The sequence below is a fragment of the Pteropus vampyrus genome, unplaced genomic scaffold (assembly GCF_000151845.1).
Source record: "Pteropus vampyrus isolate Shadow unplaced genomic scaffold, Pvam_2.0 Scaffold95, whole genome shotgun sequence".
NCBI lineage: Eukaryota > Metazoa > Chordata > Mammalia > Chiroptera > Pteropodidae > Pteropus > Pteropus vampyrus.
The window spans coordinates 5,033,274-5,050,528 of NW_011888876.1; the positions used below are offsets into that span (position 1 = coordinate 5,033,274).

A 17,255-nucleotide genomic window follows, 5' to 3' on the forward strand; every position below is an offset into this window, starting at 1 on the left:
CTATAGTCTGATTCAATGCATACATAATATTCCATTCTTTTGATAGTTTACAGTTTAATGTGAACTATTATTGTACATGTAGCTTGCTTCCAAGTATTGCCATTATGAATAACACAGACTGCTTTAAAGACAAAACAACCTTTTCTAATTTTTAAGGCACTTGTATGCTCAATACATAAGCCATAGAAAATGTAGAAAAGAATGTACAAGGAAACAAAGATTATTTACAACCGCATAACCTAGCAAGAACCATGATTAATTTTTTTGGTCTTCTAGTCGTTCTGTAAGTGTGTATGATTGCATATGATACATAGTTATGTATACCACTTTTCAATATCTATTATTTCGTCAGCGTTTTCCTATATCATTAAAAACATTCTAAAATGTAATTTTCTGTTGCTTGGATTTTCATAGTTTAATTATGTAATTTAACCCTTCTCTTAGCACCTGTTTAGGTGTGTGTGTATATGCTTTGCTATTGTACTTAATAAAGAACTGCTATCTAAAATATATTACCATAAAAATTAAGTCAACATTTAATGCTGGTGAAGATACAGTAAAAATGATTCATACATGCATTTTCTGACCTTCATTTTAATATTCTGCTTTCAGTAGTTAGTCTTTGAAAGGCTGCTTTCCTGCTCTGTGAGTTTAAGGATGGATGTCAGAGAAATCTCTTTCTGCCAGGATGTTTGTTGACTGAGCCTCTTTTCTGTAAAGTTTGGTTTAGAGGGTTTCTTCTGAGGGAGACAGATAATTGGCAGCACTGCTGGGACTTTATGACTTATGACTTATTCGTATTTGATTTGTAACCAAACACTCCCCCTTCTGAGCTACCATATCTTGAGGGAATTTAATAACTCCAATTGTCGCTTTTGTAAGCCGTAAGCACAAAGGTTATTTCAAAAATAAGGAGAGGCCGAGGAGTAGGATTTTTATCACGCTGATAGTAGTGACGAACGGCATCTCACGTTCCCATTTGGTGCCAGATTCCCAGCTCCCCAGATCGCCTGGGAGCAGGTCCCGTGTCCTCGGAAGGGCTCGGCTGTGGAAACTGCCCGTCTTGTGCCGTGGCCGTGTCCCATGGTCATGGTGCAGAGGGAACGCACACCTCACCTCCTTCCAGGTGGCCCAGCCATTATTGCCTACGTTTTCTAAGTTTTGTTCTCGTCGCCTCTATCAGAGCATTCTTGATGCCATGTGGTTTCGCACACCAGCCCAAGCCAGGGGCCGGCTTTGGGCTTTATTCAACTCTGTACCCAGGGCCTGGCTTACCTGAGGCAGTGAATGAATGAATGAATGTGAGTGAATGAATGAATGCATGCATGCTATCTGTAAAATGTGTTTGATGATTGTCCCATTTTGACAGTTTGAAGACACCTAGTCACATGTGAAGTGTGTGTGCTGCCAAATGCGCACTTCACTGGTATCATCCCCCGAGGGAGATCCCACCCACCCCCTTAGAAAAGTGCCTGTTGGAGTAGTAAATCACACAAACCTGGATTTACTTTCTGGCCATGTGACTCTGGGCAAGTAGCTTACCCTGTCCATGTTTCAGTTTTCTCATTTGTTATCTGGGGATATAATGGTACCTACTTAATAGAATTACTATGAGGAATAAGGAAGTGCAAAAATGGCTCCTGGTACTTGTGATTCCAGAATCAATGGCAGTCTCTTACTATTACTATTCTTATCTGGTACATCAGGAGTAGTCCAGCAGTGAAGGTATTTGGAACTAAATGGATCTTGCAGTTGGATAGATTAGACCTGTTCAGCGGGTCGGCTGTACCTCTGTGTGATTAATTTTGTGCAAAGAAATTTGCTTCCCTCAGCCTGGCCCGGGTCTGCTGCAGAACGAGTTAGTAGTGGAAGTTTTCTTTGGAGTAGAAGAATATGGTGTGCAAGACGGATGCCTGTGGCAGAATAAAGCAAGGAGAGGGGCTGCTTGGCTTGCAAAAATTCCTGCTTTACCGTCCCTCGAAACCCCGTTTCATTTCTACAAACATTTTTGGAGAAACCTCTTGGTGAGAGAGTTGCTCCATCACGAGAGGTAACTTGAGAGCAGTTTCCTGTCTGTTTTTGTTGCCAGCTCTCTAGTTGTAAGGTCCTGCTTCGTACCCAAAGGAGGCTTTGAACATCAGCTGTCTCAAACAATCTCTAGTCTTATCACTTATTTTAATGTTCCTTGCACAGGTCACTCTTGGATGTGGTGCTCTGGGCAATCTCACTCCAGAATGCTTCCCTTCCTTTATTTAACCTCTGACCTGTGAAAACAAGAGTTAATCAAGAGTTCTAAGGTAGCTAAGAGGAAGGGGAAGTGTTTGGTTACAAATTAAATATGAACAAGTCATAAGTCATAAATCCCCAGCAGTGCTACCAGTTGTGTGTCTCAAGTTGCATATGGTCCGGAGTGTTTGGGTTATAAATTCAAGTTCAGGGCTCTCTGATTGCTTGGGGGTAGGTGTTAGGTTAGTTTTCTTTTGGCCTAAAACTCTTTGCTTTCTAAAACATTACTTTTATTGGACCAGCTACATTCATATCCTACTTTCTCTGTGTGCCTGTCTCCCCTTTCTTTCTTTACCTGCCTTCTTGTGTTGATTGGTGTGCTGTTCTGTGAATTGAGACAGAACTGCTTCTCTGAGAAGAAGTTCAGCATATGGAAAAAGTTGCCAAGGAAAGGCATTGAAGCATAGAGCGTAAGTGGGTTTAAGAGACAGCCAGACACTTTTATAGAGAGATTTGCGATTGAATGATGTAACATTCAAGCAGAGATGTGGGGTGGAAATGAACTTAAATGAGTGCTGTTCGTGGAAAACTGATGCCCTGTCTAATCTAGCATTTCCTAATTGTCACCATAAGCATACATTTAAAGCTTTATGCTTTAAATTAGAAAAGGCAACACAGTATGTTTAAGAATCTATGACACAGGCCATGGTTCTTGTAGATTAGTTCTTAAAAATACACATGAAAGGTAGCAGAAACATTGGATCTTAACATCGAGCATGGGAAACTTAAAGTATTTTTTCTGCCATCTTTGATTAAAACATTTTAAGTCGAGCTATTTATATTTGTGTTTCTGAATATAACATATACACTAATTCCTAAAGCAATAGAGAGCTGACACATGACCAGTGTCCCTGGAGCTGGCAAAGTAAGAAAACACACTGAATGGTTGGGAGGCAGCCAGAGTTGGTTTGCTCAGAACACTTAGAGCCGAGGGGCTTTTGGATGCAAGCTTTCATTTTATCGTGGCGTTACAGTGAGAATCGCAAGGGAAGAATTTCAAATCCTAATCTCAGGGTCGATCATTATATTTGATCATGTTGTACAACTAATTGGAGCAAGTGGGACAGAAATCATACTGGACCAGTTTTGTGTCTAGCTCTGTTTTTAGTAGCTATGCCGTCCTAGGCCCATCTCTTTACATCTCTGAGACTCAGTTTTCTCATCTGTAAAATGGAACGATCATTCAGCTCACAGAGCTGTTGTGAAGACAACTTGGGGGTAAGTGCCAGGTTTCCTTGTGGCCGAAAACTCTTTGCCTTCTAAAATGTTACTTTTATTGGACCAGCTACATCACATCCTACCTTCTGTGTGCCTGTCCCTTCTTCTTCCTTTCTCTTCCTGCACCTACCCTCAAAGCACCTCACACTTAATAAATGTTTTTTTCCCTTCCCCCATTAGCTTCCACTTCTTAGCTCTAAAATGAGAATACTATCAAATGACATCTCAGTGGGGTAATTAATTTGGTTGTTTACTACTGAAAGCAGGACAGGACTTCTTGTGTAGCCATTTCTTCCCTTTGTTGTGTTGCTGTTGTTGTTTTCAGTAGCGACAACGTATTTCTCTTTTAGTCTATGAAGGCTTTTGTAAGGTGGATCTTCATCAGAACCTCACGAACCCATTACATTATATTACAGTAGTAATTTTAACCATAAAATAAGATGCTCTGAATGGCTAAAAAACCTGTAGGCGTGTGAATACGGGATGGGTAGCATCGAAAACTCTTTGGAAAATGATGAAAGGCCTATGTGCTCGCCCTCTCTGGGCCCATGGAAAATATCTGAGAATTACGCTGAATTGTCAGTGCAGGTGTCATTACTGCAAAGATCTTCTGTTACCAACACTTCACCGGTGAGAACAGAGAAAAGTGCCTGTGTGCTTTCCTCCTGAGCTGTCTCCCTCAATCACAGTAATACTGTCACCGAAAAGGCGGCGACAGATCTGCTCTCTAAAAGCAACAATTATTGAATACCCATCAAGAGAGAAAAAAGCCTGGTTTCAAAAATCAAATCCAAGTGTATGTTCGGGTAGATTTATATAAGCACGAATGTTTTACGGGAGCTTTTTATGTGTGTGTGTGTTTTTTTTTCCTAATGTAAATTAATATTTCCACTCATTCAGTACATATATTTTATGTCATAGATGGACTCAGTATCACAATGGGGTGTTAATTATGGACGTAAATCAGAGATTCTTGATTTAACTGGATACCATAAGAAATTCACAACTTGAGATAAGCAGCTGTGAGCAAAGCAGAATGCTCAGATTGAGCGAGACGGGCTCTGGTCTTCCAAAGAGTTTTGTTTCTCCTTTTATTTAGGTTCCCCTGACATTTGATCTTACTTGAAATAAGAATATAGTTTTATCTGTTCCAGGCACAGTGGTGGGTGCATTCACATATGTTTCACCCTCACAACAGCCATGTGAGGGTAGATATCGTATCCCCATTTCACACGTGGGAGAGGAGACTAGCTGTTTTGGGCCACAGCTAGTAAGTGACAAGCTGATACTCAGACCCAAGTGGGTCTCCTGACTTTGCAATCTGTGTAAAGTTGATCAGCAAAGTGTCACTTCCATGAGAACCTCTCGTCTCTTCCCCTTATGAACCTCTCTCATGGCACCGACCCAGTGCTGCCGACATTATCTGCCAGTCTGTCTGCTTCCTTCCTTAGTCTGCGAGCTCCACAGAAGCTGGGACCTGGGTCTCATTCCCCATGCACCTTGCAGAGTGCCAGGCATATGCCGAGTGGAGGACTTCGTGGTTAGATGACTGTCTGCTACATTTGAAAAATGAATGATCTGGAAGTGTGTGACGTTTGGACTGTGAACCTCACCTCCAGTTTTTAATTCTAGGGAGGTGTTCCCTTAAGCTTAATGTGGTTAGCTCAGGTAGATGTGGTGTGCTTTTCTCATGAGGGAGTGTGTACACCTGGTGCTATGGCTGTAGTTTGAGAACCGTAGACCAACACACAGAGGTGGGCTTGTTATGCTTAAGAGTGGGAATGCTGGTTGCTGAGTGAAAAGGAAAAGGTATGTCTTATAGAAGGCAATGTGGTTGGGATCTAGAGTCTTTCCTCCTTCCCAGGAGAAGGCGTGGGCAGTGGAGGAGTGGGGGAGAGGAAGGCTCGTGGTATTGCCTTTCTCTTCAGTCGGTTTGGAGAGAAGAGTATCTTCTGAAGAGCGAATGGAGTGGGTTAGAGATGGGAGAAGGAGGAAGAGTTTGGAGCACTGACAGATTCAAGGATTCTTGAGCAATGATAAAGGCTCACCTGTGCTTGAAAACCAAAGCATAGGTTGCCAAACCAAAACAGTCAGCCTGGGTCTGTGACATTTTCCCACGGCATTTGAAGTAGGAACAAAGAGTAGATGGTGGGGTTATGTGTGTCGGAGGGATAGGCAAGAGGCAAGAAACCTTCACTCTGGGGATACTTCGTAATCTGCTTTGAATATTTTCTCACTCTATTCTAATTATTTTTTACAGACTCCAGCAAGCCATTGTCAGGGATCGTTTTTAGTTCTGGATTATTTTCCTAACCAAAATGCTCCCTTCCTAAATTTGGAGCCCCGCCTCCCAACAGGAGCGGGTTGACTGTTAACCCTGAGGCTCTAGTGCTACAGGCCTTAGTAGAAACCACAGGGATGAGTCACATCTATTAAGGGAGGTTCTGATTTATTGTACGTCTCACATGTGCCAGACACACATTAGAGATTAAACAGTCAATACTCAGTCATGATCCTTGCTCTAATGGACGTGACACAGTGGAGAAGACGAACAAGCAAGTATTATAAACTGTGGTGAGTCTTAAAGTAGGATAAGTCCAGGAGGGCCTCATATTCCGGGAAGAAAATGCATCTATTTAAGTGGAGACCAAAATTTTATAGTAAAAATGGGGAGAAAGTTTATTTAGGATTTTATCTTGAAAAAAATGAAAGTAACATTTGAAAATAAATTTATTTCAACAAAGTCTAGCTTTTAGTCCAACAATGCATTATTCTTAGAATAAATGGCGAGCCAGGTGTTTTTTTTAAGGAAGGCCGTTAATACTTTTTCTGACATAATAACACTTCATGTTTGATTTTCACAGCAGAATCATAAGAGGAGTTATTTTCCCCAAAAGCATTTGAAGATTTCCCCAAGGCCTCTCTGAATTTTTTGATATTGAATTCATCTTCTTTTGATGTGACTGTTGTGCCACTGCCCTTATTTTCTTTATTTTTCTTTGTCCCTTGTTACTGGGTCTAATGCTGCCAGATACTCATTTGTCAGTCACTTTGCCTCAACTCCGAATAGATGTCAAGCATCTCTTAACAAGGGCTTCATGAAATCCTGCATTCTTTGCAAGGGTTTGTAGTTGTACTTAGTGATCGGTTTTCCATTTTGCTGTAGATGTTTGACCAACCGAGACACTGACGGGAGCAGGCGTAGATGCTAGGTCAAACCAGAAGGTGCTGAGTAGGGACCTCCGGGTTTAAGCAGTCACATTATTGGTGAGCATTTTCTTCTTATAAGAGCTTGTGCTTTCCAATCCACTCTGGTGACTGCAAGGCACGAGGAATTCCTGTGCAGAGTGCTGGAGGAGCCTCTGACCCGGACGCCAGCAATCAACGAGAGCTTGCCAAAGCTGAGGTTGGCAAGAGGGTTAGGCAGAGACGGGTTGGAAGAGAATTGCAGCTGCCAGATTGGGTGTCCACGTATGTCCACGTATGTCGGTTACCTCAGTTAGGTGATGTACGTCTTTTCATAGAAGAGGAAACAGTCTTAGAGAGATCGCTTTCCCGAGATTCATCCTGGGTTTCTTGACTCAAGCCTGTGTTCTCCCCAGCATATGCCATGCTGCTCTGCTTTTTATAAAGGTGGGAGTTTTTTTTGGCTTTTAATATGAAAGCTTTAAAAACTCAATGCCAAATAGCCTTGCCATCTGATGATTCTTGGTAGGAAGTAAGAAAAGAAGGAATACCTACCTCCCCTGGAGTACTCAAGATGGACTTTCAAGAACTCCTCAGACAGGGGAAAGTTACCAAGAAGAATGAAAGGCCCTGTTCCATGTCACTCTTCTTAGCCTGAAACTCATTATTCCAGAAATGAGTAGAGCAGCTCTGCCATGAGTTCTCCCCAGGGTAGGACTACTTCATTACATCTGCTAATAGAATTGTACCTGAGCGTTTAAATATAAAACTTTTGTAAGTTTTTTTTTTCTTTTATATTAGAGTCAGAGCATTGTGTTGATCTTTTTCAAATTATGCGTATGACTAGGTTGTGTTTTCTTAAGATTTTCTCTTTAGGATAGCGAAGTGGACCCTGGTTCTGATAAGGCTGAGATCCACCTGGCTGGGCTGCGGTTTATGATGAGGGGCAACAGGCACTTTCTGCCTGGTTCTAAAAACTCATGCTCAGGATGTTACTCTTTAACTGTCCCTTCGGTTTCCCCACTGGTTGCAGAACAAAGGGGAGGCCCATCGTTTAGATATATGAGAGGCCCTCCAGAGTCTGGTCCTTCTGCCCCCATCTCTTGCCCTGCAGCCCGCATCCCCTGCTCTGGCTATTCCAGCTGTCCACAGTTCTCGAGTCAGGCCCTGAGGTTCCTGCAGTGCGTCCAGGCCATTGCTCGTGAGTTTTTTCTGCCTCTAACACTCTTTATCTCCACCCCTTCCACCTTTCCTCCTGTGCACTGAGAACAATCTCTTTCCAGACTTAGATGAAGCTCAGTCTTCTCTGTGTGAACGAGAACTGAATCCCACAGTTGCCACGGACTGTTCTCTCTATTGCACACCCCTCTTGACAGCCATGATTTAAAATTTTTTATTTTTCTCAATTCAGGTCATTATTCTCTATACTTAGAGTCTAATCGATCTACTTTTATGATATTTTGATGGAAGAAGAGACCCTTTAGATTCTTCTTCATTTTAATTTTGAAACAATAACAAAAACTTACCAGAAAGTTGCAAGCACAATATAAATGCCCCATTTGGGAAATGTTGCCAAAATAGTAACCAGTAATCCCCAAATACTTCAGTGCGTAATTTAAAAAAGTAACATTCTTTTATATAACTACATTGCAATTATCGAAATCAGAAAATTAGTATTAATTTTGATAGAATACCGTGTAATACATGGACCTTCTCCTCGATTCGTGTGTCCACGTGCTGCTACCTCCTCCCAGAGACCTTCTTTTTGACTGCTGGACTCCGCCCGGCCACCTCCCATGGAAGCCCGTCTACCTGCTTGGGCTGACACCCCACACCAGACTGCCTTCCAGATGCTCCTTTTACTCCACTTGGACTCTAACACCCCGTGTCAGGTTGTCTCTCCACGAGGAGAGCCTCCTCTCCATGCCTGAGTGCTGACGTCCTGCTCCCAGCTGCTGTTCTCGCAGCTGGCCACCTTCCTCAACTTGGTCAGCCTCTGCCACTCGTCTCTGCCACCACTGCCCCCCGGCCCCCATCATACACACACCTACTTTGCTTTGAACTGAAATATCAGCAAGAGAAGTGGGAGAGCTTTTTGAAATTTGTAATGGTTTTCTATTTTAGCACTTAGGACACTGAAGTGGAATCCCATTGTACAGGGTCAGTCATACATACATGTCCATGCAACAGCGGAAATGGTCATCCTGACAGTTCATTCAGCGGAGCGAGATTAGAAAAGTGAGTTGTCTGTCCTCAGTCGAACTCAGTTCCTGAGGCAGCTCAAGGATGAGCAGCTCACCATCCTGACAGATTTGAACATAGGCTGTTTTCACTCAGCATGTCCCCCAAACTCAGGCCAGTGACTTTGTGTCTTCGCAAACCACGTCTGCTGTATTTTGGAGGCAAATGAAGGGCTTTTTACAGGTGATTTTGACCCTGAGCTATTTGACTGTATGCACTTTCTCTGGAACCTTCCCCTGCACATCTCGCAAAGGCCTTTGGTAGCTCATTTCAGCTAGGTTGTGTGTGGGAATACTGCAGCTGCTACCTGTGCTCTTCTCAAGTTGAGGACTTCCTACTGCCTCGCATAAAACGTAGGCCTCTCTGTTTGACTGTCAGGCCTGGGAGTGAGGGCAGAGCCTGGGACAAAGTTACCTGAGATACAGTTTGGTGAGAGAAACTCCGATCCAGGCCAGTGCCCGAGAAGGAGGCTTCTCACCATCAAAGCTCTGCCGAGTGGGCCGTGATAATGCTCCGTTATCGTTTTATAAATACATCGAAAGCCTAAGCTAAATAAAGTGCTTGGGAAAGGGTCCCAGCGCTTCGGGTCCCAAACTATGATGCTTTGTTGTGTATGCGTTCCTTTTTTCCCCCCACGAGCTCCGTGTCCTGCTCCAGGACGGGGATGCTTCGTGTTCGTCTTTTTGGCCCCAGCCTTGGACCGAGCCCTGGACCGAGCCTTGGACCGAGCCCGGCGCGGAGTGAGACCGCGTGGTGCGGCTCGTGCGCCTGCGCGAGCGCTCGCAGCGCCTTCAGACGGCGAGGGCGCAGCGGCGTAATGGAGTGTTTGCTTCCTGTGTCTGGCTTGGGAAGTGCTATTTACTCCACGATGACAGACAGGCACAAAATGGACTGGGGGGACTCCATGCCCTCACCTGCAACCTCACAGGCAGTGCGAAGCTGTGGTGCCAGCACTAATGAAGCTGTACAGGAAACGCAGTGGCCAAAGTTCAGCTGTGAACCCTGGCCTCCGACAGGGGAAGAGAGGGGTCCTTTGAAGAAGAAGACAGCTGGGTTTTGGTTTCAAGACCTTAACACTGCCATCACTAGATAGTCATCTGTCAGTGCACAGGGGACAACATGTGGAGAACAGTTGTGTCCGGTCAGGCCACGGGGAGGAAGGAATGGCTGATTTCCAGGGTAACTGCAAAACCTCCCATGGCTGAGGGGTCTGCTTAGCGGAGCCAAAAAGAATCGATTTGGTGAGGCTGAGTCTGAGAACCCGGCACTGTGTGCTGCGGGCCAGGCTGTCCCACCACGTCACCTTCCTTCACCCTCACAGCTGGGAAGATGTGGCGGCTTGAGGTTCCGGGCCCAAGCTGGGTTGTTCACTTGAACTTAGTGGCCCAAACTGCTTCCGTGTATGCCGCAGTCCTGGGTGATCAGAGCATCCAGCCTGCCCTAAGCCACTTCAGCAAGTACCCTGAAGTGAGTCCAGCTTTTCTCTGTTACTTGAGGCCACAATGTCCTTGCAAGGAAGTATTTTCTTGCTTTTCATTATCTTTCTTCCCGACTTTCAGTTCCTAGATTTTAACTAGTGGTATTTTTTCTTTCGGGAGGAAAAAATAAATAAATAAAATAAAAATAAAAAGCATTTGTAGCCCTCGGTTGAATTTGTTTACCAAGTGTCCTCTAATCTGGGCGAGAGTTTTCTTCTGAGGGGATTTATTGTTCCTACTAGAATGGCTTTTAACTCAGCTGAGGTTTATTTAACAGAATAGGAAGGGAGAAACTTATCTCCTCCCTAATCCCTCTTGAATGTTTACATTGCTCTGCCAAAGTAAATGCTGTGTAAAGTGGCAGCAGTCATTTGCTCTGTAATAGTCAATATGCAGCTGCCAGAGCTGATTGAAACATATTAACGTAAGTGATAATGCTGTCATAGAAGTGAAAAGTTAAGTTGCTTATCAGTATATTTTGATAAGCTACTTAAATTTTACAGTAGCATGTGCTGGCTTCAGACAGACGCTCATGATAGAGGACTGTGCACTTTATCTGTCCTCTCTGTTGCCTCTCACTTCATTTATTACCCTTGGCGGCATGGCTGGTAATCGGTGCCGGGTGCCGATTTCCCCCTGCAGGGCAGGACGGAGTCGGACAGCAGCAGCGCCCTCTTTCGCGTCCAGCTCTAACAGTCACGGGCCCTGCCACCTCGGCAGGGTGGATGTCAGCACGACGCAAGTGCTCGGTACACACTCTGCCCACGTGACTATTTGATGTCGCTTTGGAAAGTTTCTTGTGATGAACAAAGCCATTTGAATTAAGTGACAAAGCTTCTTGGGAGGAGGGATATGAATTTCAACAACAATTCTGTGGCACTAAAGTGCCTTTGCTCTTTGTCTTTGTTCAATTTTGTTTGTTGGGTCAACACTGAGCACCGACGGTCTGCCGGGCTTCGTGCTGGGCTCTGGGAAGACAAAGCGAAGAAGGGCGTGACCCTTCCTCACCATTTATGCACAGGCTGTTGGGAAGGCAGACACACCATCCTGTGCCACGTGGCACGCACATGCCCAGGGCAGCGTAGAAAAGAAGAGCCCAGGGCATGATGCTGTTAGGAGGATGAGTAGAAATCAACTGGACTAGACCATGAAGGGCAGAGGGAGAAAAGGGCCAGTGCACACAAGCTGAGGCAGGCTGGAGGATGCCTGCATGTCCTCAGAGTGAAGCCGCAACGAGGGGAGAAGTAGTATTGGAGAAGTAGGACAGTCAGGGGCCTGCCAGTGGAGAGCCTGCAGCGCCATCCAGTCCTGTAGCAGTGGGACACGCTGAAGAACTTGAATCCATTGTGCCACTTAGATTTGCATTTTAGAAAGATCATTCAAAGAGCAACACAGAGGAAGGGCGATGGTCAGATCCAGGCTGTCATTCGAGTTAAGGGGTGTGATAGGATCCAGAGGAAGGCAGCGGGGCGACGGAGAGTTAGAGCGCACCCCCCAGTATGTGGAGAGAGCATGTTGCAGGTGGAGTGTTCGCTGTGACAGTATGACTGGTTCTGGGCTCGTGGGGCCTTTGGGACACCTCACAGCTGCCAGCAGTGGAAGTGCTGTATGTGTGCGCGGCTGTGTGTGTCCAGTCCTGAGAAACTTGGAGCCTTCCTGGAAAGGGTGGGTGTGGGGGGAGATGCCTGGGGGGCTGCTCATAGATGGTTCCTGATTGCAGAGTCTGCTTTGAATGTCTTCTGTATGAACCTGTTCTAGCTCTGAGGCACTGGAATAATTTATAATGAACATTCATTCCTCTGTGTTTTACAGGCAATTTTTTTAAATCCCAGAAATAATTAGCATTTCACCAGTCTGTGTTTCTAGTACAGCCTATGACAGGATGACTCTTTAGGCTGTAGAGAAAGACAGAAATGTACCAGTCTTGAATTTGCTCCTGGTTAAAGTTTTTGACCTGCATACTAATATTTCGTGTGTTTCTTCTTCTTCCCCAGCTATCTCCCGTGGTTCGAAGTATTTTATAAGCTTCTTAACATCTTGGCAGATTACACGACAAAAGGACAGGTATTTGTCTTGTATTCTTTTTAACAAGTAAACTTTAATTTTTATAATTATAAAAGTAATACCATGCCTTACATTTCACCAAAACATTTACCAAAAATGTAATGCATGACCATTATAGAAAGTTTGGGAAATTCAGAAAATAGTAGGAAGAAAGAGGAAACCACTCCTACATGTCCTCCTACTCCCATACTCCCCTAAAATAAGTGTGGCTAGCGTTTTCTTCTTTTATTTTTTGAATTAAGTAAAAAAAGAAACAGACCCTCGGCATTCACAGAGTTAATACTCACAATATCTAATTGTCCTGAGCAGCCCCGAAAGATCATAACATGTATTAAATTATAATTTTGCTGAGACACAGGTTTGACTTGCTCATGTCATGCTGCAAAGCTGAGATTTGTGAGTAAAACACTTAACTGGTAAGTGGCCTGGCCAGCTGTCCTGAGTTCCCAATTCAATAAGGCTTTGTTGTGCTTTTACAGTATTTTTTTAAGGGTCTGAGAATTACTTTAAGATTTAGTGCAGCTATGTCTTACTGTATTTTTGGAAGAAATGGTATGCTAAAATGTCTTCTGTGGATATCACGGGTAACGGGAGATGTATTTAGACTTTGTAGCCCACATTTTTACCCTGTTTTCATCAGGTACCATAATTACCAAAGCATTTCCCCAACACTGGTAAAAACATAAATATTTTTCATGGCCGCATAGCATTATATCATGTACCTTGATTTACTGAAACATTTCCTTGTTGGGAATTTTTATTATTTGGGATTTTTTTCCTCAATATTACAATTACAGACATTAGTATCTTTGAGCATAAAGCATTTTCTTCATTTTGGATCGTTTCCTTAAGAGTAGAATCTCAGATGGGCCATCATAAGGTCAGTGGACATAAACATTTTTAGAACATTTCCCAAACTGCTTTCCAAAAGAATTGTACTGTTTTCTTAAAAGATGCCCTTTACTTGCTCGGGGCTCCATACTCTCGCCAGTATTATTTATTGAATCCATTGTTTATTTGACAAGTGAACAAGTCTCATTGTTTTGATTGCATTTCTTCGATTATTTGTGAGTTGAATATTTGTCCATATATCTAACTTCTATTTTCCTTTTCATAAATAGCCTAAGTTTTTTAATTAAAGCGATACATTATTATTATATGTTAGAGAAATTTTTTTCCTCATATATTCTATAGAACAGTAGTTCTGAGAAATGCTCCATCCAAGTAATACCGTAGTTCAGTAATACTGGGGTCAGGGAGAGGGAACGCTGTGTTTCATTTTTGTCTCCTAAAGATTCATGCAGTGTAGACTCTGAGAAGTCTTGCAGTGGAGAAATCTGTGTTACTCAGAGCTTCCCATCTGATTTGGCCCCAGACCCTTTTTTACTCCATGACTGATATTACTATTTTGAAATACCAGTGTTTCCTGGAACACACTTTGGGAAATGCTGTTTTGGAGAAAAGGTGGAAATTGTGTGTATAACAAGAAAATCTTTCCTTCAAGTTAGATTTACTCACTGGCGAATGTATTTCAGAGGTCACGATATAGGGAAGGAATAGCTAATAGGAATGGCTCCCTGGATCACTACGCTCACTCTGAAAGGATGCTTAGGTATCAGGGAATTCTTTCATAAAAGAAGTGATTCACTCTTTGATGAATGAGTTAGGAGGCCACCTTGGGTCTGTTCATTGATTTCTAATTCACGGTTCACTTTAGTCAGACATTCAGGTTTTCACTCAAATTTGAAAGCTGTCTTTAAGAAATAGAATTGTATAACATGTAAGCTCTACACAGTCTTAGAATTGGAGATTGACTCATGTATTTTTTTTCTTCTATATTCATGCTCCAGTGCTGGGCCACTGGTGCTGCCCCCTTTCCCACATGGATCCCTCTAGATCCCACTAGAGTTCTACCAAAACGTAGTAGACTTTTAAAAGCATGTCTTGTGATACAGATAGGTACAACCCACGCACAGAGGAGACTGGGTTATTACCTTGTAAAACTGGTGCACCAGTCCCCTGGGCCATGGCCCCAGCAAGGACCTTGCCTGTCGAAGTGTTGGAGACCGAGATCAGTGACATGTTTTGGTGGAGTGTATTTCTCCCATATCCAAGACTCTTTTTATTAAATTTCATCTGGTTAAAGGAATTATGACATAGATGATCAGGAGTCCACCTACAGCTGGCTAAATTGCAAGGTCATCAGATAAGAACAGGACGAAAGAACTTTTATTAAAAACACAGAACTCCTTCCCCAAGTCCAAAAGACTTCATGAAGGTTGAGCATGGTAGGCTTCAAATGGTGGCGGGGTGGTGACCATGATGGCTTAACATGGTGTGTCAGAGCCTAAGCGACATGATGAGGGTGTCTTTCTGGGTCATCGACCCAGCATGGTTATCAGACCCTGAATAGGGCAAGGGCATCCCTGTGGTATGGATGGCAGGGGTGGGGAGGGCATCTGAGCCAGAGAGCAGCCTGGCTGAGGGTTTCGGAGCTGATGGATGAGAAGGTTGTTTACGCGGGACAGTGGTTGACAGTGGCTGGGCACTGGATGTCAGAATTCTAGTGGGATCTACAGGGATCCATGTGGGAAGGGGGACCACACCAGTGGCCCAGCACTGGGGTGTTTGAGCCTGGAGTGGGTGGATGGTGGTGGCCTAGCACTGGATGTCAATATCAAGGAGGGCATCTAGGTGGATAAGGAGATGGGGCATTGATTAAAAAAAAATTGATTTCATACAAAGTAAGTATATTAATAAAATAGGGGCAAGATTTTTCACTTTTATGGAATACAGTTATAAATATGTAAAGAGAGGAAAGTAGAATGATTCCTATGATGGATTAGAATTAGAGCCGTTGCTATGAACCCATGGCTTTCAATATGTGACAGATATAGAAATAGAGCTGTAGGTGTGTGTAGTGGGTCCATGTGTATGTGATGTATTCCCTGGCTCTATCCACTGAAAAAGTAGGGTCAGCAATACTCAGGTCGCAGGGAACATTCCTAGTGCCCAAATCTTGGTTTCTCTGTAACATTTTCCACTAAAAGAAGCCAGGGTTCCCTGAAAAAATGTCTAATTCCAGGGCTGGGGCAGGGAAAGTATAAGATAAGCCTGGAATATCTTTTTGTGCCAAAAGTAAGGAAGTGCTCCAAACATGATGAAGACACATCAGAAAGACACAAAAGTGAGCTCGAAGAGACAAGGGATCCCCACTAGTCATATCTGGGACACTTTGAGCATCAAAACAAATAACAATAGCAAAGGATCATCACCTATTGAACAAACCAGGAAACAATGTGTCCATACTAATATAAATAAGTAAATAGATAAATTAGAAGTTTGTTGAGGAATGGGATATTCATATAAAGTATTGCTCTATAAAATGCTTACTAAACACAAAGGGTAAATGAGTAGCCTCACAGTAGAGACATCAGATGAATTAATCAAAATGAACATCATCAGTAACAGAATGTATTGGAATCTGAGTCAGTAGAAAACATCAGACAATAGAGAGTTATTCTATAAAATGGCTGGTCTCACTCTCAAGTTCATACAAATCTAGGAAAGAGGAACTGTTCCAGACTGATGAAGACTAGAGACTCATAACTAAAGGCAATTTGTGATTCTGAACAGGATTATTTTGCTATCAAGGACATTCTTTGCACAGTTGACAAAACTTGATGGGATCTGCGGTTTAGATGGTAATGTGTTAAATTCTTGATCTTGAGGATTCATGGTAGTTATATAGGGCAGTGTCCTTTATATTTATGGATGATAGGGTATAATGTTAGCAACTTACTCTCAAATAGTTCAGAAAATAAAAAAGACTTTTGTGCTGTCTTGCAATTATTCTGTAAATTTGAGATTGTTTCAGAGCAAAATTAAACACTTGTGTGCATGCACACATACATTTCTCTCCTCTGCGAGAAACTTGAGTAATTTATCGGAGTTCATATTGAAACAGGCTTTTAATCTGGGCTCATCCTCTTTTCTTCTACTTTAAATTCACTATCAGAAACAGCTGTCCAGCAATGTGGAGGGCTCTGGGCTTGAACACAGAAAACCTGTTCCTGGCTGAGCAGCTTGCTAACTGACTGATTTGAGCCAGTTGCTTCACCCTTGAGAGCCTCAGTTTTCAATCTGTAAAGTGGGGTGGTTGTGAGGAACAAGCAGATAGCAAATGGACACAAATGTTATGTTTTATTACTATATTAATATAGAGAATTCCACAGGGTGGGAGAAATGGTTTGGGAAGAATTCTGTAAACAGTGTTCTGAGCGTTTTAAAGGTGAATCTGTTTTCAGTGGAATAATTTGTATTGCTTTGCATTCCGTCTCACTAATTAAAATGCACAGCCACCATCCTATATTGCATGTTGTTGTACGTAGTTCATTTTTAACTTTCCATAATTGGAGGCTGCCGTGTGTATCCAGTGAACACTCAATAAAATTAATGGAAGGTAATGATGATGAAGACGAGACCTATAGTGTCATCGTTATTTCTCCCCACCACCCCCGCCCCGTAAGCTAGGATTGTTTTCATTTAAAAGTTGTTGCTATGGAGCCGAGAGGATAGATTCACTGGGAGCTTATGGTATGTGATCCATAAAAGGCGGTCATGGTAGGTGTCTCACTGTGTGGAAAATGTCATACTTGGTGTGGGAGGATCTATTTGGCTCTCATATTAAGCCATAAGCAGTGTCTTTTGTCTAACTCTACTTAAATATGAAACCTGTTTCTATGCTGGAGCCAGCACCTCCCTAGCCCCTCAGTCATGGGC

The 17,255-nt window shown here is 43.1% G+C and overlaps 1 protein-coding gene across 1 annotated transcript in view; it reads left to right on the forward strand.

The window, feature by feature from the left end:
* The window catches only part of DENND1A (DENN domain containing 1A), a 457,019-nt gene that overhangs the window by 166,415 nt on the left and 273,349 nt on the right, over window positions 1-17,255 (forward strand). Inside the window, exon 6 of the mRNA XM_023532960.1 lies at window positions 12,404-12,473. Coding sequence (XP_023388728.1) covers window positions 12,404-12,473 — 70 coding nt within the window. The remainder of the gene's footprint in view (window positions 1-12,403; window positions 12,474-17,255) is intronic.